At 40.9% G+C, this 27,873-nt stretch overlaps 2 protein-coding genes across 7 annotated transcripts in view; one reads left to right on the plus strand and one right to left on the minus strand.

The window, feature by feature from the left end:
* PEX11A (peroxisomal biogenesis factor 11 alpha) overlaps nucleotides 1-2,085 on the minus strand; it is a 28,408-nt gene extending 26,323 nt beyond the window's left edge. For 4 of the 5 annotated variants that reach the window (XM_087941366.1, XM_026709743.2, XM_087941365.1 and 1 more), the window contains exon 1: nucleotides 1,878-2,085. Coding sequence is in view for 1 of the 5 variants with exons in the window: in XM_026709746.2 (XP_026565531.1) it covers nucleotides 1,878-1,933 (56 nt within the window). In the remaining 4 variants the exon portion in view is untranslated. The remainder of the gene's footprint in view (nucleotides 1-1,877) is intronic. The other variant, XM_026709746.2, reaches the window with a different exon arrangement.
* WDR93 (WD repeat domain 93) lies at nucleotides 2,043-27,873 on the plus strand. 2 transcript variants are annotated; one of them, XM_087941364.1, is made up of 18 exons: nucleotides 2,043-2,130; nucleotides 3,069-3,381; nucleotides 3,857-4,052; nucleotides 4,333-4,397; nucleotides 6,681-6,763; nucleotides 8,137-8,293; nucleotides 8,912-8,947; nucleotides 13,484-13,571; nucleotides 15,636-15,819; nucleotides 16,489-16,559; nucleotides 16,834-16,920; nucleotides 17,803-17,934; nucleotides 18,960-19,173; nucleotides 20,882-20,942; nucleotides 21,653-21,809; nucleotides 22,230-22,389; nucleotides 24,758-24,877; nucleotides 26,749-27,873. In XM_087941364.1, exons 2-18 carry the CDS (start codon nucleotides 3,115-3,117, stop codon nucleotides 26,813-26,815), a joined length of 2,145 nt encoding a protein of 714 aa, XP_087797490.1. In that variant the 5' UTR covers nucleotides 2,043-2,130; nucleotides 3,069-3,114; the 3' UTR covers nucleotides 26,816-27,873. The 2 variants fall into 2 exon arrangements, with proteins under 2 accessions (XP_087797490.1, XP_087797489.1); XM_087941363.1 differs by lacking the exon at nucleotides 2,043-2,130 and adding an exon at nucleotides 2,135-2,229.

Consider the following 27,873-nt stretch of genomic DNA (forward strand, 5'->3'; position numbering starts at 1 on the left):
CAGGGATCATTTTCCACTTTGGGATCTGGTTTCCATCCTATTTGTTGGACATCTTCAATCTTCCACCACCTTCTCCAAAAGCTTCCTTGGCTGGGAATCCAGGGAATTGTAGCACCAACATATCTGGAGAACAACCAGCTAAATATACCAGGATTGGGAATTTTGGCCTGTCTGGGGATGTAGTTTACGGCTCTGTACAATCCACAAGAGAACAGTGCTCCAGGATATCATGCTGGCCACATGACCACAGAAATGTCTTTGGACAGCGTGGGCACAACGGCCTTAGAGATGAGCACCATCCCCTGTAGCTGAGTTAAAAGGGACTTCTTTACCTTTACAATCCACAAGACAAGGCAACTCTGAGCCCCACCCAGCACCTGTTAAATCTCAGTAATTCTCCACTCTCTTTCATTGCTGACACTGCATTATTTTTATGTGTAATTTCCATACGGGAATGGAGCCATGTTTGCAAATCACTCAGAAAAAGGAGTGAAGCGCTATGAAGAAATACATCAAATATAAATTAAGGAAATCAGATCTACTGATGCCTCTGTTGAAGCAAGCCTCAATGTAAGTATTCCTACAATTCCTTCAAATTATCAGATTTGTGATTGCCATTACAAAATGGCCAAAAATGACTAATGTGAGCCTTAACATGTTGTGCAAACTCATTATGCAGCACCAGGGAACAGGTTGCTTCAGGAAGCAGATGACCAGGTTATGCAAAGATACCTATAGCCTACATTCACACATCCTGATTCATCAGGTCTCATGAAGCCCAAGGGGGTACAGGAATACACTGCCTTACGCCTGATTGGTTGTTGTTTTTTCTGTGGCTTTCAACTAATATCCAGAACCCATGAGTCCTTTGGACTTGAAATTTGCTAAATTTTATAAAACATGGTAAAAATGATCACAAAAGCCTCTTGTGATATAAAACGTCGTAAAACATTTCCTGAGATCCACTGCTGAAGTTTGACTACTCATACAGCTCCATCATTTGTTTAATATCTCTCAGAACCTCTAAAAACTTTTCCAGGGAAGGCGCTGAAGGATCTAATAAGGTCAACCTACTCCCCCACAGCACCTAAGGGCAGGACAAGAAGTACTTAGGTGGAAGATCATTAAAGACAGGCTCAACCTAGAACCAAGGAGACATTTCCTGACAAGTGATAAACAATTCATCAGTGGAACGGCTTCTCTCCAGAAATTGTGGATACTCCATCACTGCAGTCCAAAAGGTGCTTTTCCCCCACACCCCAAGAAACAACTGGACTTTCTGGTTTTTCTTTGAAGATGTTTCACTTCTCATCCAAGAAGCGAAACGTCTTCAGAAAGAAAAATCAGAAAGTCCAGTTGCTTCTTGGGGGAAAAAAAAGCACCTTTGGGACAGCCATGACCTGGATGACTGAGAATCTCCAGACATCCATCTGAAGCTCTTTTTGAAGCTTTCAAAAAGAGACTGGACAGCTATTTGCCTGCAATGATATAGGGCAAGGGTCTCCAAACTTGACAGCTTTAAGGCTTGTGGACTTCAACTCCCAGAATTCCTCCTCCAGTCATGTTAGCTCAGGGATTCTGGGAGTTGAAGTCTACAAGTCTTAAAGCTGCCAAGTTTAAAGACCCCTGGTCTAGGGTCTCCTGCTCGAGCAAGGGGACTGGGCTAGAAGACTTGTAATATCCCTCCCATCTCATTGATTCTATGTCCTATCTTAAACAGGAGTTGAAGTGGGGAGGGTCGTGAGAACCCAACCAGAAGGCGTGACTAAGGAGTGCCCTGGCCCAAGGGGGTGGGGGTGGGGGCTCTGCAAGCTCCTTGCAAAGGAAGGGGGGGCCCGCCACCTCCTTATTCTCCGCTCTTGCGCTGCTTTCCTCACCGAAAGAGTCGCTCCCGACCCTGCGTCTGGTTGGTGAAGTGCACAAAAGCCTCCATGCCACCTGCAAGCCCCACTGGACCGCTGCAAACTCTGGACTGGAATCAGCTGTTTCTCTGGGGGACGGAGGGAGGGGGGCGGGGCTGAACCTTGGCCACGCCCCCGCGTCCCATGCCCTGGACTCCCCTTTCCCTTCCTTCCCTTCTTCCTTCCGCCCTGGGGGTTGCCATAACAACGCGTCAACTTCCGGAGACAGGTGTGCGCTGGTTGGGGGTGGGTGGGAAGAGGCAGGTGTGTGCGCGGAGGCAGCCCGAAGCCAGGAAGAGCTTTGATTTGGGTTCCTCTGCCTGCTTGGGTGAATCATTTTTGGAGAACTTCTTTCCCAGTTTCTCGGGGGAACTGCAGCACCCATCATCCCCAGCTGATGGGCTTTGCAGTTCGGCGCCTCTAAAAGCCCCCAGATGGTCACCTAGTCCTAAGATGATGCCAAAGCGCAAGATTTCTGGTTGAGGTTGAGCTTTTGGAATGCCCTTGAATCTGTTTTGTTTGGTTTTGGTTTTGGTCGTTTCTGTTCTGTTCTGTTTCGTTTGTGTTTCATATTATTTGTTTTTATTTGTTTTTTGTTTGTTTGTTTCTCTTGTTGGTTTTGGTTCATTTCTGCTTTGGTTGCTTTTGGTTTGTTTGTGTTTTGCTTCCTTTGTTTCTCTTTTGTTTCTGGGTCTGCCTGGCTCATACTTAGGGGACTTTGGATAGTGTACAAAAAGTTCCCCCAAGAGAAAAGCAAAATGGTCAGTCAGTTATTGCAAAACAGTGTTATGCTATGTGGAGAGCTGGCAAGAGTATTGTGTAGGATTGCAGTAAAATAATAAATCTGTTGTATAGAGGGCCTGTTGGATGCCATGTTAAGGCACCTGGTTAGAAACCAGAACATTGTGAGTTCTAGTCCCACCTTAGGTATGAAAGCCAGCTGGTTTACTTTAGACCAGCCATTCTCTCCTCAGAAGATTCTTGTTGTTGGGAAAATAGGAGAAAAGAGTATTATGTATATTTGGTGCTTTGGGTTATTTATGAAAAATAAAAGTGGGTTTAAAAAAAAACCTTTAAAATAAACTTCGAGGATGATCTTTGTTTCTCTCTTTTTCAAAACCAAATTCTATCCACCCTGATTAATAATTGGATTGAACTTTATTGCAGAACTCAGTTGAGCCAAGTGCAGGGCAAGAACGCTGAAGAGAAAAAAATGCCTTTCTATCTTCGGAAGCAACACTTTGACATTCCTCCACCCACCGAAAAAGACTGGCTTAAAAAAGACGAAGAAGAAAATTTCTTCCTCAATGACCCTGACCAACTCCTAGACTCCTTGCCTCAGCCTTTCTGCATGATCAATAAAATATTGAAAGACTTATTTGAAAGAGCCTGGGATCGAATTGAAGAAAGACGCCCATTACAAGAGACGAAGCAACAAAGTTTCACACCCTTACTCTGTTACCCTACAAATAAATTCATGGTAATCTAAAGCTCTTTCAGATAAATAATCCATGTGACATAGGCACCATATTTTTTTCCCCTCCACAGTGGTCATCCTCTTGGACAACTAAACTGGTTTTATTTTGGCTTAACAATGGTATAATTTCAGTGAGATATGAATTGGACATTACCACAAAGACATACCCAATCTAAATATTTCTAGATCATTTCTTTACCTCAGAGACCTCTTATTTATAATTCCATCAAAACCATTAAAATTACCAAAGGTTTATTAATCATGTTTTAATGAGTCAGAGATGTTAAAGCAAGGAACCATTTAAATATCAGATGAAGTAAAAAAATATATCCCCACATATAAAGACATTGTAGTATAGACGGATGGAATTAAGATGGCATTCATATTGTACATGTTTCTGAGATAGGCATCATGTTCTCTTTTGAATCTTCACATTTCTGAGGTAGACATCATATTCTCTTTCTTTGGATCTTCCCAGGTATCGGGAAGGGTAAACTGCCTGTCAGCTTCCGAGGGGTACATCTTTATCGGACATTCCACTGGGATTTCTGTCTTCAGCTCAACCACCTGTGAGAACTTGTGTACTTGGGAGGTCACCAAACTTGAAATTTGCACTATTCAGCTAGCAGTTTTTTGTGGTACTTCCCATCTCCTTGGAACAGTGGATGAGATGGGTAGGTAGCTATGCATTTATATTTTTTAAGGAATGATTGATTAATTTGCAGATTGCTTTCACAATTTATTATGAGGGTCTTCAGCAAAGTCTTGCAAGATGAGTTTCAAGTTTTTACTAGCTGTGGAGAATAAATTGTTTTCTTCAAACAGAAGAAAATTTACATGATTTTCATTTATGGTAGTATTCTCAACCAATCAAAGTATGGTTACTGAATAAATAAAGGCACTTTTGAAGGAAAAATTGCCCTCCCCTAGAATCATTCTTGTTTTGTGTTCCAGGTTTTGCACGTCTTTTTCTCTTTGTCAGGGAAAACCTCTTGCATATAAAATCCATAAATGAAATGGTGAGTTTATCTCATACTAGTGCTTATCTTTATCTACCTGTCAATTTTCAGTTGTCTAAATTGCAGATTTTTGAACATCCCAGTTTATTAATGTCCATTGTGGCATACCCATATTGCAGTAATCTTAAAAAGTTGCATTTTTAATTGAATTTCTACTGTTAGAGTTTAAAATCTAAGCAGAATCGGAAATGGTTAAGACTTAAAGGACTGTAGACTAAATTTAGAAGGAAAAACAATATAGGAGAAGGGTGGGTCAAACCACTTGCACACTGCAGCCAAGAATGCTGCATGGACACTTCAACTTGAAGATTTCCCTTTTTTCTTCATTCATTGGGAGGATGCTTTGCATACATGTCTTCTGAGTGCACTTTTATGACACATCTGGTTAATGACTATGGTCAGTTTACAACAGTTCATTTCGTAACTGTTCAAAGTTACAACATCCCTGAAAAAAGTGACTTACTGTGATGACCCACGGTGGGATACAAAATAAACACAGTCACAAAAAACAGGTACAGCCCCTTTTATTCCTTCACTTTGCTTCCAAGCTGCAAATATCCTTGACTGGAGAGAAAAAACTCCCACACGAGCAGTTACAAGAAGGAGGAAATGACGTTTAAACTAAAAAACAAAAACAAACAAACTATAAATGTAAAGAGTAAAAATGTTTAGTTTAGTTTACTTTATTGTCATTGCACCTCGTACAACGAAATCAAACACCATCTTCAGTGCACATCATGACCACAACCATGAAAATAAACACAAACACACATCCTTCACACATTGAACCGGAAACCCCTGATACCAAACCAACGCTGCACTATACAGCAGAATTCAAAAGAGCTACTGCCCTGGGATAGAAGCTGTTTTTCAGCCTATTTGTCCTTGTTTTTATTATTCTGTACCATCTGCCAGGTGGTAATAGTTAAAAAAAATAGTTAAAAAAAGGGGGATGCCCAGGATGAGATGAATCTTTGAGGATGTTTTGAACTTTCTTAAGGCAGCGGGAGCTATACAGCTCTTCCAAAGAGGGGAGAGGGCAACCAATGATCTTCAGGGCAATGACGTTAGCCCTCTGGAGTGCTGTTCTGTCTGCCATTGTACAATTGGCAAACCATACAGAGGTGCACTAAGTTAAGATACTCTCTTTGGTACAGCGGTAGAAGGTCACCAGCAGTTTTTCATTTAGTTGTTTTCTGAGAAGTCTCAAGTAGTATAATCTCTGCTGGGCCCTTTTGACCAGGGCTGCAATGTGGGCACCCCAGGTCAGGTCCTCTTATAGGGTAACACCCAGAAACTTAAAACTGGCCACTTGTTCCACTCGGTCTCCATTGATAAGCAAGGCCCATAAAAATGCCTATAAATTTAAAGAGTATACTCTATAAAGAGTAAAAAACAACACAAACCAGGCAAGATAAGGGCTGGAAGATATCAACAGATATCAGAACACACACTGGGAAGGATGCCAAACTCAAGAGAGGAACAATAAACTAGAGATATTTCCACACTTTGTTTCCAGCACTCACCTGTACACATGCCCGTCCCCTTATCCAGTTGTCACAGCTGCAGCCCATGAAGAGGATCAAGGTCCTCTCCTTCCCAGTAGACTATATCTCTCCCTTATCCTCTCCTCCCTGCATGCCCTAGGATGGAGAGGGGATGGGCCTGGGTCCTCTGACTGCCCAGCCGGCCTCTACCCTTCCCCTGCCTCCTCCACAACCTCTCTGTCAGCTGTTCCTCCTCCCCTCAGAGTCAGTCTCCACCAGAGGCATGACACTTAAACGATCATTTTTCACACTTATGGTCACTGCAGCATCCCCATGGCCACGTGATCAGAATTTGGACGCTTGGCAACCGGCTCCTATTTATGACGGTTGCCGTGTCTAGGGGTCACGTGATCCCCTTTTGCGACCTTCTGACAAGCAAAGTCAATGGAGAAGCCAGATTTGCTCAACAACTGCAGTGATTCACTTAACAATGGTGGCGCAAAAGGTTGTAAAATGGGGGCATGATTAACAATTTTCTCACAGCAACAGAAATGTTAGGCTCAATTGTGATCAATAAGTCGAGGGTTACCTGTACTGGGCTGAAATTTTTTTTTGCCCCCAGACCTTCTCCAAGAAAGACTTTTTGCTGTAGAGCTGCACAGCTCCCTGAGAAGTCTGACAGAATTTTCAGGGAGCTTTGCAGCTCTACAGCAAAAATATCTAGTATTGGACTCCTTGCTATCCTGGTTGGACAGGCCTAGCCTGATCTCATATTTCATATTCTCCTGTTTGTCAGGAAGATATCAGCAAACGGAACATCTGCATGGCACTGGAGCTTTCGCCGGAGAGCGACTATGCAGGATTCTTGTTACAAGGCAAGTCTTAGCCTTCCTTAACCATCTGATGGGCTTAAGATCCAGATCCACAATTGGGTGGTGTTGATATAAAATAAGTCTTTAAAAGTAGCCCTTCCTACTGACATACTTAATACGTCCTACTGATGATGAAATTTGTTTGAGTCCATACCCTGGAGGCCCACCATTATTTTTATCTATCTATCTGTCTGTCTGTCTGTCTGTCTATCTATCCATCCATCCATCCATCCATCATCTATCCATCCATCATCCATCCATCCATCATCCATCCATCCATCTATCTATCTACTCAAAGATTTCATAATCTTGACATGGTTTTGTTATTTTCCTTTTATATGGAGATGTGGGAATACATTTGGATATCTTTATAATTCATATATACAAACAACAGTAATTTGCACCATAAAGAGCCAGCTTGTTTTTTTCTTTCTCTAAAACCTGATTTGTATCATAATGTGTCATTATCTGGTTAAGAACAGTTGTATTGAAATCCAAGCTGCATTATTAATACAGGAACATTCCAAATAGTATTTAATATTTCAGGTTTGGAGACAACGGATACTTTGGAATGTATGTTTGCTTTTTTTGTTTTGTTTTGCACTTTGTAAATCAGGCTCAAGCAGTTCTTCTGCCACTGACTTCCCTTTTATATATACTCAGAACTTTAAGGAATTTCCATTATAAATTTTCTAAAACTTCTGTAAATTGCTTGAACAATGGTAGACAACTTGAGCCTGTAAAATATTTCCCTATTTTACCCCCAGTCTGAGCCCGTTTCAACTGCAGAATTAAGCTTTGGACCATTTTAATAGCAATAGCACTTAGACTTATATACCGCTTCACAGTGCTTTTACAGCCCTCTCTAAGCGAGGTCAACCTGAGTCAACCTTGAGCCGGTGGGATTTGAACTGTCAAACTGCTGACACTCAGCAGTCAGCAGAAGTAGCCTGCAGTACTGCACTCTAACCACTGTGCCACCACAGCTTTTGTATCAGCATAGACTGCCCATAGTAGCTTTTGGTGAGAAAGGCAGCTATATGAATTTGACAAATAAATACTTAAATATGCTTAACATAGTTTCCAAAAACAGCAATAGAAAAGTCTTAGCTCAACTTGTATCCGTCCCACTTTGTCTCATCCCTAAATTGGTCCCGTCATCCATCTAAACTGGACAACATTTACAGCTCCCATTTGTCCCATCTTACTTGTCCTAGAATTCACAGTTCATGAGCAGGGGCAAAAAACTGTGAATCTGGTTTTGTTGTTATGGGACACTGTTAATAATAAGGACCCTCCTACATTTTAAAGGACTGTGAGACCTTTCTTCTCCTTCCTGATTGCTTAATGTACTTTCTTCTGATTTCTCAATAAAGGCAGCTCTGAGACTTGGCTGGAGATTTATCGATTGCCTAAGGATGCCTGGCAGAAGGAGACCGAACATCTCCATGCAATTGCTCTCCCAGGTTCAGGATCTGTCAAGGACATGGGACTCAACCAGCTGCCAGTACAAGAGAAATTACCAGAGAAATCTATGGTAAAAAACACTTTTAAGAGGTCCAAATGTTTGGCATCTCTAAAAGTTTTCTTTTAACTAAAGAAAGATCACTAATGTTCTAAAGGCACCTTACTGCTAAACTACCTTGATTCTTAACCCAACGTTTAAACCATACTGTAGATCTGCTATTGACAATGATGTTGCTATGTATTGCAGCATAGGTATGGCTGGAGAATGAGCCCATATTTCTCTAATTGTGTTAAAAGTGCCTAAAACAGCTCAGTTGTCTATGGGGCTCTTCCTGAGAATTAACCTTAATTCTGGATTATTTTCTTCTTAAAATTTATATCTGGTGAAGCCAGATAGAAGCATCCTGGCATTTTCTTCTGACATAATACTTCTCCTCTCTATGATGTCTATTCATCGTTAGCAATTAATTAGTGGATCTTTGATTAAGATGAGCCAAGTTGATAGAGTCCTTTTCAAATAAGAATCAGAACCTCGTTGGTTTTCTGGTGTTGCTGTTGTCTGGTTTGTGGGCTAAACTAATTCCACAGGAGTGTAGTTTTAGGTAGAGTCAGAATATCTATCTAATCCCTTCTACTGTAGTATTGTTCTATGTATTTCTAAACCATGGGTGTTTTTGTATTTCTGTAGCACAAGAATGTTGATATTCAAGTAACTGAAGACCTGGTAAGCAATCCTGTCTTTGAACTCTATAAGGCTGTTAAATGGCTGAAGCAACCTTGGTCAAACAACTAGATTGTCAAGAAGACTGCTTTGAGAAGGAGTGTCACGCCCCTGTTGGAGTCTGAATCCGAGGAGGAAGCCAAACAGCTGACAGGGAGTAGGAGTGTGGCTCCGTTGGCTGTGGAGAAAACTGGGGAAGGGCAAAGTCCAGCTGGGCAGAGCAGGGGAGAGGTAGAACAAGGGAGAGGGGATTCAGAGGAAGACCCAGGCCCACCCCCTCTTCATCCTAGGGCATGCAGGGAGGAATGGAGAAGAGAGCAACGTGGGTTGCATGGCTTATGGGGGAGGAAAGGGCCCTGATTCCCTTCATTAGCCACAGCTGGGAAGAGAGTTTAAAATAAATGCATGCTGCGTGTGGCAGCTGTTGGGAGCAAAGGTGAGTTTATCTTGTGTTGACTTTGCTTATCTGTGTACCTGGTGTCTTCCCAATTGTGCTGAGTTATTGCCGTGCCTTCATGTCTGGAATTCTTGCTCCTGCCCTGTTGGATTAATTACCTCATTTTGCCTTGATTGGACTTACAGTTACAGTTTTTGTTGACCATGTTTTGGACTTGATTCTCTGCAGCCAAAGGTTGTTCCTGAGATAGTTTTTCTCCAGCCAGAAGGTAACCATGACACTGGGGGCAAAGTTGGAGCTAATAAAGAGACTCCTACAGATTATCTGACTGTGTTGCCTTTGTGCCACGCCCCGGGTCATCACAAGGAGTTTATAAAATGGGGTACCATGGATACATTTTTTATTCTGTATATGTTACTCCCAGGTAACACACGAGAAAGCAATGTGTTTATGGTTGTCTCTAATGGAATGCTTTTGTCCCACTTTGAATATGTACATTGGAAAAAGCACATTTTTTAAAAAAAACAAATTTTATTAATTTTACAAAACAATATACAGACAAACAAAGCATAGGATATAATAACATAAGAGATCTTTTTCTGAAAAAACCAATAAGACATCTTATTTAAAGACAGAATAATTCCAAATTATCACATTTCCATATGAACACAATTTAATATATATATTTACCTTATATATTCAACTTCATATCTTATCCCAACTTCTCTTTATTACTCCCTTTCCTTCTATTTATTCAAATTATATTTCTTTTACTTTAGATTGTATACATTTTTTATATCCATCTGTCTTATTTACAATTTCATTATTCTCTTCCAACATTCTTCTTACATTCTTCTAAAATTTTATTAATTCAAATGTAGACGTACAAAACACAAAACATAAATACCTAAAACTTCTTTTGGAAAGCGGCTTACCTTGGGTTACCTCTTTTTATGCAGACATAAATCAAATTCATACTCACTTAATATACTGTTTCATATCTTAATTAACATTCTGTATTTTCTATATATTTTCTCTTCTCTAGTCACTCTCATAATTCTATTATATTTATTTCATCTCATTTTAAATAATTATACTTGTATCTTTTGTCTGTTCTCTTCAATTATCTATTTATCTTTTCTTTCTAATACAATATTTCTCCTGTAATCACTGGTTGAAGTATGACAACTTTTTATCTTTCCCCTAAATTTGACACTTGAAATAATACATACTTTCCATACTGATTCTGCTTAGCACAAAGTACTGCATTTTGAAATAGTGAAACAACAATAAAAAAGGGATTGAATTTATAGTATAATCAAAACAATATTCCATAGAGAAATAAACTCTTACTTTTAAACATTTTGTATATTCCCTTTAATACATTATTAACTCATAATATTTCAATTTTCTAACTCAATTTCAAGTACTAATATCTACAATACAATCTTATATACTTTTGCAGAATCATATATTAAATTATAATTTACCCTTGTCTCTGAAAAAAACCTTTTTTTAAATATCTTGTTTTAAACCTTTATGGCTTCTCTTCCCTTTTCCCCTTCCTTTCTTATCAATTCTAGTCTTTTTACCCCCCCATCTCTCAAATTCCACTTTTTTGATTTTCCCTCTCTAGTGTTTCTCTTTTCTGTTGCTTTCTGGCATTGTATCGATTTTTCATCTTATTTTCCCCTTTCTTGGTTGCTTTTTTAGGTTCTGAATTCTGCATTTTCTTCCCCCCCCTTATTCTTTTCAGCTATGATTTTTTGTCCATTAAATACTTCCTCTTGAATGTATTGTCCATTAAAGATGGCTTCTCCTTCTTCATCCCAATCCTCTTGTTCTTGTATTTCTTGGTAAGCAGAAATCGCCATTTCCAAAAAACGAAAAATAGAACCAAGAGAGTCCTTGCCTTCTTGTTTATCTTGTTGTAGCTTTTGAAATTCCATTTGTAATTCTTGCACAGATAATGCCATTTATTATTATTATTATTATTATTATTATTATTATTATTATTATTATTATTATTATTATTATTATTATTTTAAAGAGCAACCCAAATGTTTCTAGTCTTTCAAGAAATAGTTCCCCAAAAGTCACAAAGTCACAAAGCAATCCAAAAACAAAGCAGACAGTTCCATTAACACTTTCTTCTTCTTTTTTTTTCCCCTTCCTCCTGGGGTGAAATTCAATTAGACCGTTTCAAATAATTTTTTAGAAGCCTTATTGTCATTAATTTCTAATCTTATACATTTTAAGCAGTCTTCTTCAATAAAGTCTTAGGATAATTTTTTTTACCTCTTCCTTCCCACTTATAGCAATAAACTTTTAATTTTTAATTCCAATTTTCCAAAATCTTTTATCCCCTTGGCTTTAATTTTTAGGTTTATTTACCTTCTTAGCCGAAGCAGGTTTTCCAGATTTCCATCAGCTACTTCCGTAGGGAAGGAGAGTGAAAAGAAATAACTTTCCCTTTCACTTTCTTTTGCTGCTTACACAGTCTTTCTGGGAACAATGTAGGCAAATTCCAAGTTTTAAGGGCTCCTCTTTGTCCCGGTTCAGCCAAAGAAAAAACTTTCACTTTCTTCCTCCTGCACTTTCTTATCCAGCTGCAGACTTCTTTGTGGCGGCCATTGCTGACCGCTGCTCCACCACCTTGGGAAAAGGGGGTTTTGCTGGCTGGGGAGGGGGTCTGCAACACCCCCAAAACCCTGTCTGGATCCCCCCTGTCTTCAGCTGCCTCTACAGGGCAGCTATATCCCCCAAATCCACCTGGATTGGGGGTACCTCAGCAGCGAGCGCAGCAGGGATCGCGCGGAATTGCAAATCCCTGCTGCCGCCGAAGCCTTGCAAACCGGAAGTCGGAAAAAGCACATTTTTAACAACAACAAAAAGGTGGAGTGGTGGGATGCTCCAAAACAGGGGGATAGTCTGCGGCATCCCTTTTATTTCCAAGAGTGCCTGTGGACTTGAGTCAGGTCTCAAAAACTTTCATGGCAAATGAAAATGGTAGATAGCTGCAGCTCAGTGAACCCTTGTGCCAGAAGAAGAGATTGAGAGAATCAGGGATTACAGGCAAAATCCTGGGTAAAAGAGCTCTAGATGACAAAAGGGAAATTCTGATAAATTGATGGAGGGAATCGATTGTGTGCACCATGTGTGTGTCTGCCCACAATGCATTTGCAAAAAATCTATAGGCACTCACCCAACCCCCAAAAGATTGAATAGTCCTGATCTAGTAGATCCCGTTTTTTGATATATTTCATGACTGTCTTGTCAATCATGAATGGTGGTGAGTGAGAAGTCTTCAAGAAGTCTTCTAGGGCTTGTTTCCTCCACAAAACTTCAAAGAAAGCCACTGAGTTCTGACTTTAGAACTGAAATGGCACTCTGGGGCCATGAAGAACCCAGCCAGTCAACAGAATCCAGCTGATTTAGTACAGTGCCATGCTAAGCATCTGGTACCAGAGGCTGACAAAGTGGTGAAACAATGCAACATGACAACTTAGACCCTGCCTTTCAAACTTGCACCCTGATTCTTGACACAAAGACGTAAATCATGGAATTCTCATTGGGATGTTGCAATACATGTTTCATCATTTAACTCCTTTGCTACCACAACCCCCTCCTCCTCATGCTCACCTATGAACTCTTAGCCTGATTGGTTAATTATGTCTGAAGAGGAATGTTTTTAGGACAGGGCAGCAATGTCACCCAGAAGTCTGCAGTCTCCTTTAGACTGTTGGGCATATTTGGAATATTTCAAATTTAACATTGGGCTGTTAAATTTCAGCCATTTTCTAAGGCTGTGGTCTCCTTAGAAGATGCTTGCTGATAGGGAAAGAACAGTATTAAAGTGATTGATACTGTCTGCAGCCAATCACAAAGCACCTATTTATGATTTATTATGTTTTCCTCCTCTTCTTCCTCCTCCTCCTCCCCCCGCTCCTGAATATTTAAGAAAATCGCAAGAAGCTGGATCTCTGCTGGCCACCGCAGAAAATGATATTGGTGCTCACAGAACCATGCTGTCTATTTATAGTCTAACCAGAATCTGCCCAACTACCAAAATCCCAATTTTATTTATTTATTTATCCCAACAATAACATATTGTTCAGAATTACCATTTTGATTCTTTGTAGGATTTGCAACAGCTGCTAAGCAAAATTGAATCTAAGCTGCTTCCCCCCGTTTTACTGTTGAAGGTCAGGCCACCGAAGCCTCTTTCAGGTTAGAACTTTCTTGACTCCTTTCTGCTTTCTCAACATTTGTGCTTTATTGTGCTGGGGCAAACAAGCAAGAAAAATCAAACTATGGAAAGCAATAGGTTCCTGCCCTTTGGAATATCTTGCCCCTCGAAGTGAGGTCGGCTGCAGCCCCCCTGACCTTCTGCAAATGCTTAAAGACCTTTGAAAGCCTTGGAAAATCTTGCCATTTATTTCTAATAGCTCACCACTGAATTATAAAGACATGATTTCAGGGTGCTCCAGAGCCGTAGAAAGGTGGCTTGTAATACCTGTGGGATGTCGTATTGACTCTTGTCAGTAAGAGGTAGCAGGGAAAGGTATTATCTGGAGGATGAGAAAGAATTCCCCCTATAAGCTGAATGTAAGACGAGTTAGCAGAAACTACTGAAAAAGAAAAAGGAGGCAATGATCAGAAGGTAGCTGTAAGAAAGAAAGAGGAAAAAAAGGGAAGAGTGAGCGTGTGAGTGAGCTGGGGTGGAAGGAAAGAAAGACATAATGAAAGAGAGGTTCAAGAACTAAAAACAAAAATCACTTCCTAAGATCTCCGGGAGAGAATCTGACATTTCAGTTAGCAACACCATTGCTGACCCAAGCCTTTCTAATATTGTCTAAGAGGCTGGGTCAGTTATGTGAATTCTTATTGCTATATTATTATAATTGTTGATAACTACTTGCAATAAGCACTTTTTTAATAATGGGGTAATGAAATATTTATATTAATTGGACTGAGAGATGCTTAAAAGGCTTCATTCTTTAGGGGAGAAAAACGAAGCAGAGCGAAGTTTTTACAAAAGAGGAAATGTTGGACTTTGTTTTATAAGGCTGATTCATTGCACCTCCTAAGCTGCACCAAGTGGGACATGTATCTTCAGATACTATTACCTCCAATATTCTCAAGAGACCAGTTGAAAGGGAGGGGAAGAAATGTTAATTTTGAGGAGCTGCTGCCTGTGCCAGACTTGGGTGTTGGCAAACGGATCCCCTTGTGGTCATCAACATATGGAAAGAGCATATTTATCTCTCATATCTGTGGGTTTGCTCATGTTTCTTAGTCTTAGCAATTTTGAGATATGACAACTTCAACTCCCAGAATTCCTTAGCCAGCATGTATGGATTTTAGCTCCCAGAATTCTGGGAGATAAAATTCACACATCTTAAAGATGCCAGGTTGTTGTGGTCCATCAGCAGCCTGTGGAGATGGCAGCAGAGTTGGACAGTGTGGAGGAAGATGGGCCAGTCTGGGAGACTGGGGAGGACTCAAACAATGGTCCTGCATCTGATGCAGAGATTGGGCCAGGGCCATCTGGCAGTTATGTGTTGACTACAGAGCTTCCAGAATCTGACAGTAGCGAGGCAGAGGAACAAGGGGAGCCTGTTCCCAGTGCGCATGTGCACAAAGCTGCCAGAAGGCAAGAACAGTTAAGACAAAAGCGGCGACTTGGGAGTAAGGCTTGGAGGTGATTGGCCCTCCCATAAGACATAAAGGAGGAGCAAAGGGACAGGAATCTTTGCAGGAAGCAACTTTGTTCGTACTAGTCGGTTTGAAACCTGAAGCTCGTGTTGAATTTGTGTTCTGTTTTGGCCTCATATAACTAATTGGACATTTAGTCATTGGCAGCATTTCAAGGAAGATAAAGGTGCATGCTTATCAGACTTATCCTGAAGGACTTTGACAGACTTCCATGGGACTATTTACAAACTGTTCCAGGCTCATTATGGGCTGTGAATGACTAAAATTCACAGCCGTTGAAATAAAGAAAACAGGGTTTTGGGACTAATGTGTGTTTGTTAATGTCTCCATAAGCCAGAACAAAGGTTGAGAGACCCCTGCTTAGAAATAAACCACACTGTATTCCTTGGGATTTGCTCCCAGGCTTTCAACCTGAGCCTCTTACTTAATCAGTTCACCTATTTCTTTTTTCTAAAATGTCCAAGGATTATAACTTCTCCAAATTAAAGATAAACAAGCAAAACAAGCAGAAGCAGGTTTCAAGGATATTGGATTGACGGAAAGGGGGCTTTCTAACACCATTTCGTTGAAATTTAGCAAGTACATTTAGGAGTCCGTTTGAAGCGTTAATGAAGAGTGATGAAGGACATGTGATCGGCATGGGCTACAACACCTTGATCAGAGACTGCCAGGTGGAGTGGCTGCAAGAGCTTTTTAACAGCAAGTTCCAGCAGTATCTGGAGATCGAGGATGACCTGGAGAGCAAAGAGGAAACACCTAGGTAAGAGAAGGAGAGGATCTGCTTCTGCTGTTGATTTCCAGTTGCATTGTTGAGAAAACATAACCATATTATATAATTCTGTTACTGAGATCGAAGCTGGGTAAGGTACAGGGACCTTCATCTGGTTTCCTAAGATGATTTGATAATGTTTTTCTGATTTTTATAATAGCCTTCCCATACATTTTTCCAGTTGTTTTGGCCATCAGGATTTGAACCATAATAGATTTGGAGGGAATCAGCTTACAGAAGGCTATTTATAATCTGCATTTTAATTGGAAGATAGGAATAGTGGTAACACTTAGACTCACATCCTGCTTTGTAATGCTTTACAGCCCTTTCTAAGTAGTTTACAGAATCAACAAATTGCCCCCAACAAACTGGGTCCTCATTTTACCAACCTCAGAAGAATGCAAAGTTGAGTCAACCTTGAGCCGGTGAGGATCAAACTGCTGGCAGTGAGCAATGAATTAGCCTGCAATACTGAATTCTAACCACTATGCCACCACGGCTCCTTCTCCTTTTTGTGAAAATGTGAGCGACGTGCAAGTTACCCTAATAAATAATGCTCCCCTAAACCAGTGTTATTGGCTCTCCTAAACTGTTACTGGCTTCCTTAAATCTCTTGATAATGTGTGTGTTTTCACGAATTGTCATCTCTGTCTATTTTAGTTGTGCAAAATTCCATTTTCACTTACCTGGCCGCACCTTTCAAACTGGAACTGAATTAAAAACTGAGACAGGTAATTTTCCCATGCTGGGCAGGACTTTTGACAGTCTTGATGAAACTCCTTCAGCAGAATTATAGTTTGAATATGAACAGAGTCAATGTGTTTAGGCCCAGGAGTCTGCGCTCTGTGGGTGGGATTTGAACTTGCATGTTTCTTTCCTGATTTTCATTTTCTCATGCTCCTTCCAAAGGAGAGAACAGAGGGTGGGAAAATAAAATCCTTTGCCTTTCAAATCTTTCTCAGGGCCTTATCTCTGAGTGCCTTTTGTTTTGTTTACATTTTCTAGATACGCCTGTCGCATTCAGTGTTCACTGGAGCAACAGTCACAATCTTTGCTTCTATTTCCTGAGTCGTCCACCCAAGGAAAAACCTGGTAATGCTACTGTGGAGTCCCCTACAAGAATTTTCTGAAGTTTTAGGTGCATTTCAGAGTTTCTGGTGATATATTTCAGACACTTCAAGGCATAATCCTCTGTACAGACTGTTTTTTGGGGGGGTGGCGGGAGGGGGCTTGAAATTCAATAGCCAAATCCTGGTATCAGATCATATTTCATAAAATGGTGGGGGGGAAATCACAAGAATTTGACATTGGGAGTTGCCCCATGATTTTAGTTCCATTTGTTAGCAGAAAAACAAGAAAAGCAAAGTCTAAACAATGTGTATAGTTTTCGGTCTTGAAGAATAGCTTTAGACAGGCTGCTTTTAAAATTAGCCACTTGAAAAATTCTCTTTTGCAAAACATACTTTGAGATTACGCATTTTACTAACAGTAGTTTGTTTTTGTCATAGTTGTGTTGAATATGCCACAATTGATTAGATTTATGCAACATTTGTAGTCATAAATCGCAGTGGCTAAGTTTACATAGCATGTTAAGATGAAACCAGAACTGAAAGTCACTTCATGAGGGTTTAGCACAATGTGATTATTTAGGTACAGGTACTGTCTGGGTCAGACAGTTGGCCCATCTCATTCAAAGCTCATAAATGCTAAAACACATAATTCAGCACCACCATGGGACCCTGGATTGCCAGTTTCTGTAGTAATTTTATATAAGATGGACTCTGCTTATTCCTATGTGTATTATTATTCCTATGTGTATTATATTCCTATATTCCTGCTTATTCCTATGTGTATTATATTCCTGTGTGAATCAAAAAGAGAGAGGTGGAAAATCTAGAATGGTTCTAAGCAGAAGATAACATTCTTTTCCCTACTATGGGGCCCATCTCTCATATGATCTTCTGTTCCTTCCAGATTCTGATCCCAAACCAGATATTATTTGGCCATGTGCTGCTCCGATTGTATATTCAACTCTCAGCTCTTGCGCATCTTACTTTGCTTTTGTCTGTGAAGATAAGGCCATTACTTTGTGGGACACATCAGTAGGTGAGCTTTTCCCCTATTGGCTTGGGAAAGTTAGAAAAAGAGGAATTCTCACCCTGAAATTTTAATGCAGTGGCAAACAACTTTTTTTTTAAACCAAGAGATTTCTGAGTGATGGGCCAGGACTTCCCTCCTTAAATAGCTGGGTACCATTTTCCTCTGCCACCTCCATATAATTAAACATCTTATTTTATCACATATGCACCCCAAATTAAATTTTGTTGGAAACCTTGTGGGAGAGTTTAGACTTTGTGTTTCTCCGAAAATAAAACCCTGTCTTATAATTTTTTTGCCACCCAAAAAAGCACCAGGTCTTATTTTCAGGGGATGTCATCCATTGACTAAGCTCACTTGCGTGTGTCGCCCCAGCCTCCTTTTCGCTGCCAGAGGCCTTCAGGAACTACTTCTTCTGCAGCTGGCAAGGCTTTCAACTGAAGGCCTTTGCATCCAATAACAGAGCTCCAGATCGATCCAGAGCTTTGTTATCAGCTACAGAGGCCTTCAGGAAAGCCTTGCCAGCCTTACCAGCTGCAGAAGAAATGGGCTGGCAAGGCAGATGCCGGGGTATGCGAGGCCTGGCTACACCTGTCCAAAGGTAAGTAGAAGGGCAGCTCCACCCACCTACCCCCATCCCCACCCTAGCTTAATTTTTACCCGTGCGCTCTGGAGTGGGTGGGATCTTAATTAGGGCTTATTTTGGGGATAGGGCTTATAGTGGGCACATGTGTAAAGATCAAGATAGGACTTGCTTTCAGGGTAGGTCATATTTTCAGGGAAAATGGATACTTAAATGTTTAGGAGATTGTCCAATTTTAGAAGACTCTGGACAGCATACAACATGGGCTGGGCTTGTAATTTAGTTTCTAAGAAGAAACCTAATGGCATTTTTGGATAGCTTAAGCCTTAGGCTAATAGCCACTCTACTAATTTATTCAGAAAGCTGAACTCTGGCATAGTAAAATAAACTATAAAGATAACCTTGATGAAGAGGAGCCTGCTACCCTATGTCTCCATTTGTGCTCTTCTAGGATTTCCATTGTGTGCCATGATACTTCCAGAAAACTACACTGCACGAAATATCCAATTCATGCCACGTTTGCTACCATCCAGAGAGAAAATATCTTGCTGTAGCAAGGATCCTGCCCACACCATGGTGCAGCTTTTGGTGCTCAGCACAGATGGATCACTTTACCTGCTCACATCCGGGACCAAAGAATTTAAGTCCAAGTTATTAGGAATTAGGTGAGGCAGCCCAGCTAAGGGTCCAGGACATTTGGGCAAATGGGGATGATTCCCATGAGTGGCATTCTCTGGCCCTGATTTCCCCTGAAGAAGAAATGCATCCTATCTTGCCAACTCCCATGCCACGATTGTGTTCATGATGAAAAGGCATTACATTTTATTACTGTTGGGGGATGTCCATGGATATGACAAGCCAAGATCAGTAATATCCTCATTTGAAAAGAGTGTTGGGAGTTGGAATCCACTGTAGTTACAAAGTGAGGGTGTTTCTTAAAACAATGCTGTTCATTCTTAATTCATTCTGTTTGTTCAAGAAAACAAATCAGAATTTAAGAGAGCGGATTGGGAAAACAATGTATTAACTATGATGGGGCAGATGTATGAGAGTGATAAACATGCCAAGAAAAAAATGTCTCCATTGAAGAATGTAAACCTGTACAAACCAAGTTCAGAGAACTGGTTTAATTTTTTTTTTACCCTTCCACCCTTTTCCATGGCCTGTTTCCCTTAATTTCACTATCTATTGACACATTCTTGGAGGTTCAATGGTACTGTAGCATTTTATTTTTCTTAATAAAGTCCAGGTGGATTTGGGATGGTATTTTCTCATGGCCAATATGACTACTATTGTTTTTCCTCAAGGACAGAAATTTAATCTTTGTAGATTTTTAAAAAGATTTAGTGGGAACTTCTGGTGCCATCCTAGAATGTTATCCTGCTAGCATGAGGATTAATAACATATTCCGTGTAGAAAAATGGAATTCTGAGAAGTATCCAAGATGGATGGAAACTGAAGAAGGAGAGATTCAACCTGGAAATAAGGAGAAACTTTCTGACAGTGAGAACAATCAACCCATGGAACAGAAGTTGCCTTCGGAAGTTGTGGGAGCTTCATCACTGGAGGCTTTTAAGAAGAGGCTGGACTGCCCTCTGTCAGAAATGGTGTAGGGTCTCCCACTTGGGCGGGGGGTTGGACTAGATGACCTACAAGGTCCCTTCCAACTCTGATCTGTTATCCAGGGGTGGGCTTCAAAAATTTCAGCAACTGGTTCTCTGCCTGGTTGCTGGGTGGGCGTGGCCATGGTAGGCGTGGCCTAGTCAGCCTTCTGCACCACAGTGAAGGCGGGGGTATTTTTGTGTTCCCCAGGCTCCGGAGGATTTTCTTGAGCCTCTGGGAGTGCAAAAACAGCCTCCCCCAGGCTCCGGGCCCATTTCTGCCTTCCGGAGCCTCCGGGAGGCTCACTTTTTACCCTCCCTGAGCCTCTGTGCGGGCCCTGCACTTATCTCGCATCCAAAACAGGCTGCGTGGAGACTCCTGGGAGGGGCGGGGCAGAATGGGAGGAGGAGGGTGGGATGGGCGGGGCCAGCCAGGAGTGGGATTTGGCGGTTCTCTGAACCACTCATAACATTAGCTACGTTTCTCCCGAACCTGGGTGAACCCGTAGCAGCCCACCCCTGGAAGTACGTTTCTTGACCCCTGCACACACTATCTCTAGACTGATTTACTGAGTACACTGAAACAGGGTTATGGGCAATGCAGAATAAATCCCATAAGTCTTAATGATCATTTTTAGATCAGAATCAAAGAAGGACTGAAAACATTTCTCTTAAAAACAGTTGTATGACTTATGCCTCTCTTGGCCATGAACATGCTTTCCTCAAGATACCAAGTGAAAAAAAAGTACATAAAGTCTCTTTTTTTATATAGACCTGAGGTTCCTGATCAGACAATCAGTGCTGTGGCAACCATTCCAACATTGCCCGATGCTGTGAGTGCCATATTGTTACTTTCTTAAAGTGTCTTGTCTTTCCAGATCCAAGAAACTTGAAGGTGGGAAAGATCAGGGAGAAATGCTTAGAGATGAAATATCTGAACACAAAATAATCAGTGGTGATGTTGGATCTCTTGTGTGTCGATATAACACAGATGGCTAAATGATAGATGCTGTACTGGACCAAGATCTATGTTAATGGTGGTGGTGGCATTTTTTAAAAAAATTATTTGTATCCCGCCATCATCATCATCATCATCATGACTACAAATAATTCAAAGTGGCAAACATCCAACAACCTTTCCTCCTCCTATTGCCCCACAATAATAATCCTGCAAGGTGAGTTGGGCTGAGAGAGAGGGACTGGCCCAATGTCCCCAGCAGGCTTTCATGGCAAAGGTATGATTAGAACTCCCTATCTCTCAGTGATTGGCCCAAAGTCATCTAGGTAGATTGAATGCATAAGACGGGACTAGAACTCACAATCTCCCGGCAATTGGCCGCAAAACACCCAGCTGGCTTTAATGCCTGAGGCAGGACTAGAACTCACAGTCTCCCCTTTCTAGTCTGGTACCTTAACCACTAGATGAAACTGGCTCTTTGTAAATTGTAGCTGTTGGCTTAACACATAGAAGTCATTGGGTTGCTATAAAACAACACCCATGAGTGTATGGAAGATCTGCATGTCATTTTTTCATTTGTGCCAGGTACTAATTTTCTTCTGGATTGGCGTCATTAATCTGATGGATACCACGACAGATGAGATCATTTGCCGATTCATGATGGCACCTTCATATAAAGTGGCATCACCCTGGCAGCCAGTTTTTTCCATGGATACAAATGGCAGGTGGTTAGCCATCCAAGGTAAGGAGTTCTGGAAATGCAACGTACACCACAAGCACATAAGGAGAGGCAGGGTATATTTTCTTTCTTTACACATGTCTTGAATTTCTTCAATTGCTTTCTCAGCTCTCAAGTGCTGACTCATCTTCAGCTTTTCTTTCTGTCTCTACTTTAGAAGAGGGTTGTTAGATCCTGCTAGTATCCTCCTTGGAGCACTTCCACAGTGCCATCATTTTTTAAAGCATTTTGAAGGCGATTAACAGTTGTTTCCATGTTTGTTGGTCTCAGAGCACTGAGGAGGACAGGTAGCTCAGTATGTCTTACTTGATTTCTCCGTTAGTATAATTCTTGATTAATCAATCCAAAGCGAACCTTCTAGAATAGCATTTACATAGAAGGAAGGCCAGAAACATCTCTAACTCTAAGCTTGCAATCATGCAGGGGAGTCTAAGGTTGGTAAAGCAGAAATGGAGACCATCTTTATTTATGACTTCAGTACGTATTCTTTCATGGAAACGTTTGCTGCAAAAGCTCAGAATCTCCCTGCTGCCTCTCCAGAATTGACCTGGGACAGACGTTGTGATCTTTTTTTAAACAACAAGTAAGTTGACAAGCCACATTCCCCTATGGGGATATTCTTATGCAATGAGACTAACTTTTTTTCATGAATGACTGCTCTTTTTCTTTTCTTTTTTAAAAAAGCAAAATTGGTACCCTTCTAAAACTGCTGCCAAATTAATCATTTTGAAAGACAGAATTAAATATATTGTAGGAAGGCATATTAACTGTATTTAATGTCTTTAATTTCATTAAATATGGGGGTTTTTTGCTGTGGTTTTTCCCATAGTTTGGTTTGGTCCATTTACTTTTTCTGGAACGTAGCCTCTGGTCAAATTCAGTCCTCAACTTCCAAAAGCTTCTTTAAATTTTAGAAAAAGATCTTTACTGTTTCTAGCTGAACTATTTTTCCAGTCCTAGTTATCCTGCGGGGAAATGTGCACTTTATCCATAGAATCACTAGGTGGCAATATGACGTGTGTTATGAATTTATGAATAGTTAGTTCTACACTTAGAAGATGAATAAAGAGATAGGTGTTGCTTCAAACAAATGAGGATAATGTTTAATAATTATGCAAGCTATAGACAAGGAAAATTCCAGTTGGGTTTATTTGGTTTCATCTTAGCTTGCTATGTGAACGCAGACTACAAGCTTTATATAGTGCACAAACTGAGTCACTCTTGGTTTGTCTGGCCCAATGTTGTCCATGGTGGCAGCTATTAGTTTTGGGTGTGGAACTTTTTAATTCTTCAAAGTCTTTCATTGGAATTGTCAAAGGACAGACTTGGGGCCTCTAGGATCAAGGCACTTGTTTTTGTTCAAAGGCCATTTCTGCTCCCAGTGCCAAAATATTTCCTGCTTTGCTCAGCATTGGGTCTTTTACTATCATGGTTTGTGGCCATGACCTTGACAAGACACAGCCAAGGGAACAGTGAAATAAAAACTGAGCCCACAGATTTTGGGAAGAGCAAGAGGCTCGGAAGTGACCCTCCCTAGTTTCTTTGGCTGTAAAGGAGATGGTGGAGGGAGAGATGTACTTTCAGACTTACACAATTCTGTTCAGGTAACTTCACAATAACAGAATAACAGAGTTGGAAGGGCCCTTAAACCATTCCAGACAATCAGAAAAATGGCTGTTCTTAAAAACAGCGTTGGACCACCTACAGCTTCTGGAGGCAAGTGATTCCACTGATTAATCATTCTAACTATCGGGAAATTTCTCCTTAGTTCTAGGTTGGTTCTCTCCTTGTGTTGTGGCCCGCCGGTGGCTGACGGAGCTGGCAGCAGAGTCAGACAGCGAGGAGGTTGGGGAGGAACCTGGGCCAGTCCTGGAGGCTGAGGAACGCTTGGACGAGGACTCTGCGTCAGAGGCAGAGATGGGGCCAGGGCAGGCTGGCAGTCATCAGCTGCCTTCCAGCTCAGATAGCAGTGAAGCAGGGGAGCTTCTGGAACTGGTTCCCAGCCTGTGCATGCGCAGAGCTGCCAAAAGAAAGGAATAATTAAGAACTCAGGGTCCACAAGGGAGTAAGGTCACATGGTGAATGGCTCCTCCCATCAGGATTAAAAGAGGAGCAAAAGGGGAGGGGGCTTTGGCAGGAAACAACTCACTCGCTCGTTTGTTTGTTCCAGCCTCGTGAAGATTTGTTTGTGTAATCCAGCCCTTCCCTGTCAGCACTGCGTGTGGAAATATTTACCGGGCAACTTTCCAAGATAGATAAGGTCTGAGCTAATTAGTATATCTTTGTAAGACAGTTTGCCAAGCTGTTGGCTGAATGTGAATACACTAAATTCACATTCATTTAATAAAAGAGGTCTTACCAGGACTAGGAGTTGGTTTAGTGCTTTTGGGGGAAGCCTAAGACAGAACATCTTGATTGGTTTCTTTCCATGGTTTCTTATCACAACTCAAGAAATCAGGGTCTCTTCTTAGCCTCTTTCCCTGTCTATATTCCTGCTGAGAGCTCAGGTGCCTTTTATCTGACCCTTTCCTTGCTGAGTCTCATTGCTCTGCCTTTGATGGTCATTCCCACATGCCATGACAGTTACCTTTTGGATTGGGTGCTTTCTCCCAACTCTTCACACTCTGAACAGAGGGAGCTTGCCAGGAATTAAACCAGAGAAGAACTCTTTGGTAGAACATATTTTCAGTATGCTAAACTAACACTCTTTAGCAGAAGCAGCTGTTAAGCGCAATGCCCTATTTATAGAGTTATTGTGCCAATCTATTTGCAAAGGCTGCTAAAATCCTTTTGCTGGAAGCACTGTGAAAACTTAAAAGTGCCATACAAATCCAGGAGCAACTATTTGCAGCCTGGAGAACCTGGTCACAAATAAGTTAACCCCCAGGCAATGAAGACCAAATGGGTTCAGCCCAGGGAGCTGGAATCACTGTTTTGTATCTCCTGGATAGTTTGCAGAGGCTGTCCACAATTAGCCAACAGATGCCAGAATGCTGGAGCCAGCTGCAGGAATATGCAGCTACCTTGAAAAGGAAGATGTTTGGTGAAGTGAACGTGTATCAGGAGTCCAGGTTGGTTCTCTTCTTTGTTGTCCCCATCCCCCCGAGACAGATGCTGAACCATAATTGCTTTGACCAACCCAGAACAGATGTTGTTCTTTGTGTTTCCTATAGCAAAGATGCTTGGCAGATATTTTGCATGTCAACTCAGGCTAATTTCAGGCAATAGAGAATTGTACTTCAGATATGTGCATGGTAACAGATTGAGTTCCCTATTTCTATACTCACCTCCTTCATTAGCTGGGTTAAAAAGTGCCCATGTTTCCTTCGCTCCACCGCTTTTGACAATGGTTGCTACATGTCACGTTTAAAACCACATAGCTGAAGAAGTTTTTTTTTTTCAGAAGTGAAATGAAAAAGATTAATTAACCTAACCACTTGGTGAATTTTAACAGCCAGAATTCTCAGCAGTGGCTGTGCTGACGTGGGCATTCTGGCGGGTAACATAACATCCACTTGTTTGAAAGTTCATTTCAAGCTGAGCAAAATATTTTGGATATAATTAGACAGGTTTTGAAACCGAGCAGGTCTTTTGATGATTATTTGCAAAAGTCCTATTGTGTTTATTTATATATATAAAAGCGAAATACCATTCATGCATCATCACAAAATTTCCAGAACTGTAAAGCCTATGTACTTGAAATTTGGCACGTATGTTCCTCTTGGCTTCTAGGTGCTCACTAAGAAAGGATTTTTCAAAATGACCATCAGAGCAATAGTATTTCCTATATTATTATTAACACGCTCTGATGCTAAGGAGTTCTACTCCCCTCCCCACCTAAAAAAAATCTCTTCCAAATGCAAAATACAAGCAGAGGAGGTTCAGTTTCAGTTTTAGTTTCACAGCACCAACTAGCATTAGTACAGAACAGTTGAGCTAAGCCAGGCCCAGGCTCTTTGTTGTTTCCTTGCTCAGACAGCAAATACTGCTTCACTTTCAAAACAGCCCTCAACTCTCTTACACACTGACAGGACACTAGCCAGATGTATACCAATGGATGCTGGTAGGCAGAGGCAGAATTTTTTCCCCTTATTTTCCTCTCCAAAAACTAAGCCTGATCACATAGTTTCGTAGCGAAGCATGGGTATAGAGCTAGTCCTGTATATTTGCTGTGATATATTAAGGAGATACCACGGATGTGGCGAGACTCTGTTTCAAAAGTTGACTCTGGCATGCTTCTCTAAATCGAACGTCCAGTGAGAAGGGAAATCTGTGAGTACACTTTCTACTCAAACCTGCTACTCTTGTGCAAAGACTGGATTCAGAGATTTCAGTCAAAGGCAGCTTGAACAAATCAGATTTTTCTTCTGAATTCATACAGATTTTAAAAAAATGACTCTAAAGTCCAGCAACTTGATGGCTTCTTGTGCATGCATACAAGGGTACTTTCCCCAAGTCTTTCTGAATCAGTTAAGGCAAGCTGAGGTTTTGTTTCATCCCTCAGTTTTTAAGGGTTGGGGAAAGGAGGCTTGCCTTTGCTTTTTAGACCGCACAGAGCCCATTTTAGAAAGTACACTAAACTTTTTGTTTATTTTCCATCTCAAAAGGAGGGAAAAATTTGCAGTCAGACTATATTGTATTTGCAGAATTCTGGAAAGGATCTGAGGGCCACAAAAATGGGTTGGCGGACATATTATCTATCCTAGCAATAACCTGTCCATTTTGTACCATACCTATTGATAGGCCTTCTATTGAAGGGCAGGCAATCACTGGACAACGGAAAAATTAAAAAAATGTACTTAGGGGACACTTGATTCTCTAGCCACTAGGAATCCTGACTACTGATATCTAGAATCCGGTGCATTTGCCTTTACTTTCCACTTTATGTTATTTCTAACATCATAAAAATAAGCTCTCTTACATCAGTTCTTTTCTGTTTTAGCTTTTTTCCTAGGACTAGTGAAGAAATATTACATGTTGAACCGACACCTGAAACACCATCAACCTAAGTAGCAACTTTGCCATCTGATTCCATTGTTGGATCCTTTTGAATAGCATCTGGTTTCTAGAAACTACATTTAGAGGAAAGGAACAAAGTCAGAAACCAGTAGTGGAAGAATTCGACATGGGAAGAGTCTCCAGTTGCCCTTAGAGGTTCAAGGGGTAATCTCTGTTATACAGTTCAAAGTGCAGGAGAGAGGGACCAAATTCCTGGGAAATTAAGGTCTGTGATGCTAAGGAACATATAAGAAAACTCTACCAATATACTTGTTTCTCTTCCTTTTTGCACCTGCTCAGACAGATCTTAAGCCTGCCGATAAAGCCTTCATTTGGTTATTTATTTATTTTTTTTAAAAAAAGATGGACCTGAGCAATAGATGTCATTAGTACTCTTTTTACAAATAAACATAGCTGTTACTGTCGTAATATTGGAACTTTCAGAAAATGAAATAATCTGGTACGATCGGATTACAATTTCAATTTCATTGGGTAGACGTCCACTGATGGTTAATGCGGTATTCCTAAGCCAATAGAGGGCATTCTTCAACAGAATCATCACCCATTTAGGAGGATCAGATGTAACAACAGATCATGGTTTAGCACTATGTGAGTAAAGGAAGAGAAACCTGGGGATCTTTTTGCTTTCCCCCCGCCATCGCAATTCCATTTCCTTGATTACGTTCAATGTGACCGTGAAATAACGAATTGCTAAATCACAGAACATTTTAAGTCATAATGTTGCTTGTGTGCGGTGTGATGTGTTTTGTGAATCCAGTCATTGTTGCTTCTGAATCACTGGCTAGCTCAGTGAGCTTGGCAAACCCAGCAAATTAAGCAATTCAGAGTTTAGCACAAATTGAAAAACCAGTTATAACCTGGGCTGATAAATAGTTGGCCTGCTCTCACTCATCGGCCTTTGGTCAAAACAAAACAACAAATTGTAATTTAATTCTTACAATCCTGAAATAAGTAACTTCCTTTCTCAGTTTACTTGGTCTGGAGATTCTGGCTGAAACTTTACTTGTTTGGTGTGTGTGTGTGTGTGTGTATGTGTAGAGGGAAAATG

The sequence above is a fragment of the Pseudonaja textilis genome, chromosome 13 (assembly GCF_049901715.1).
Source record: "Pseudonaja textilis isolate UNSWEBS1 chromosome 13, rPseTex1.2, whole genome shotgun sequence".
In the NCBI taxonomy this organism is placed as follows: Eukaryota; Metazoa; Chordata; class Lepidosauria; order Squamata; family Elapidae; genus Pseudonaja; species Pseudonaja textilis.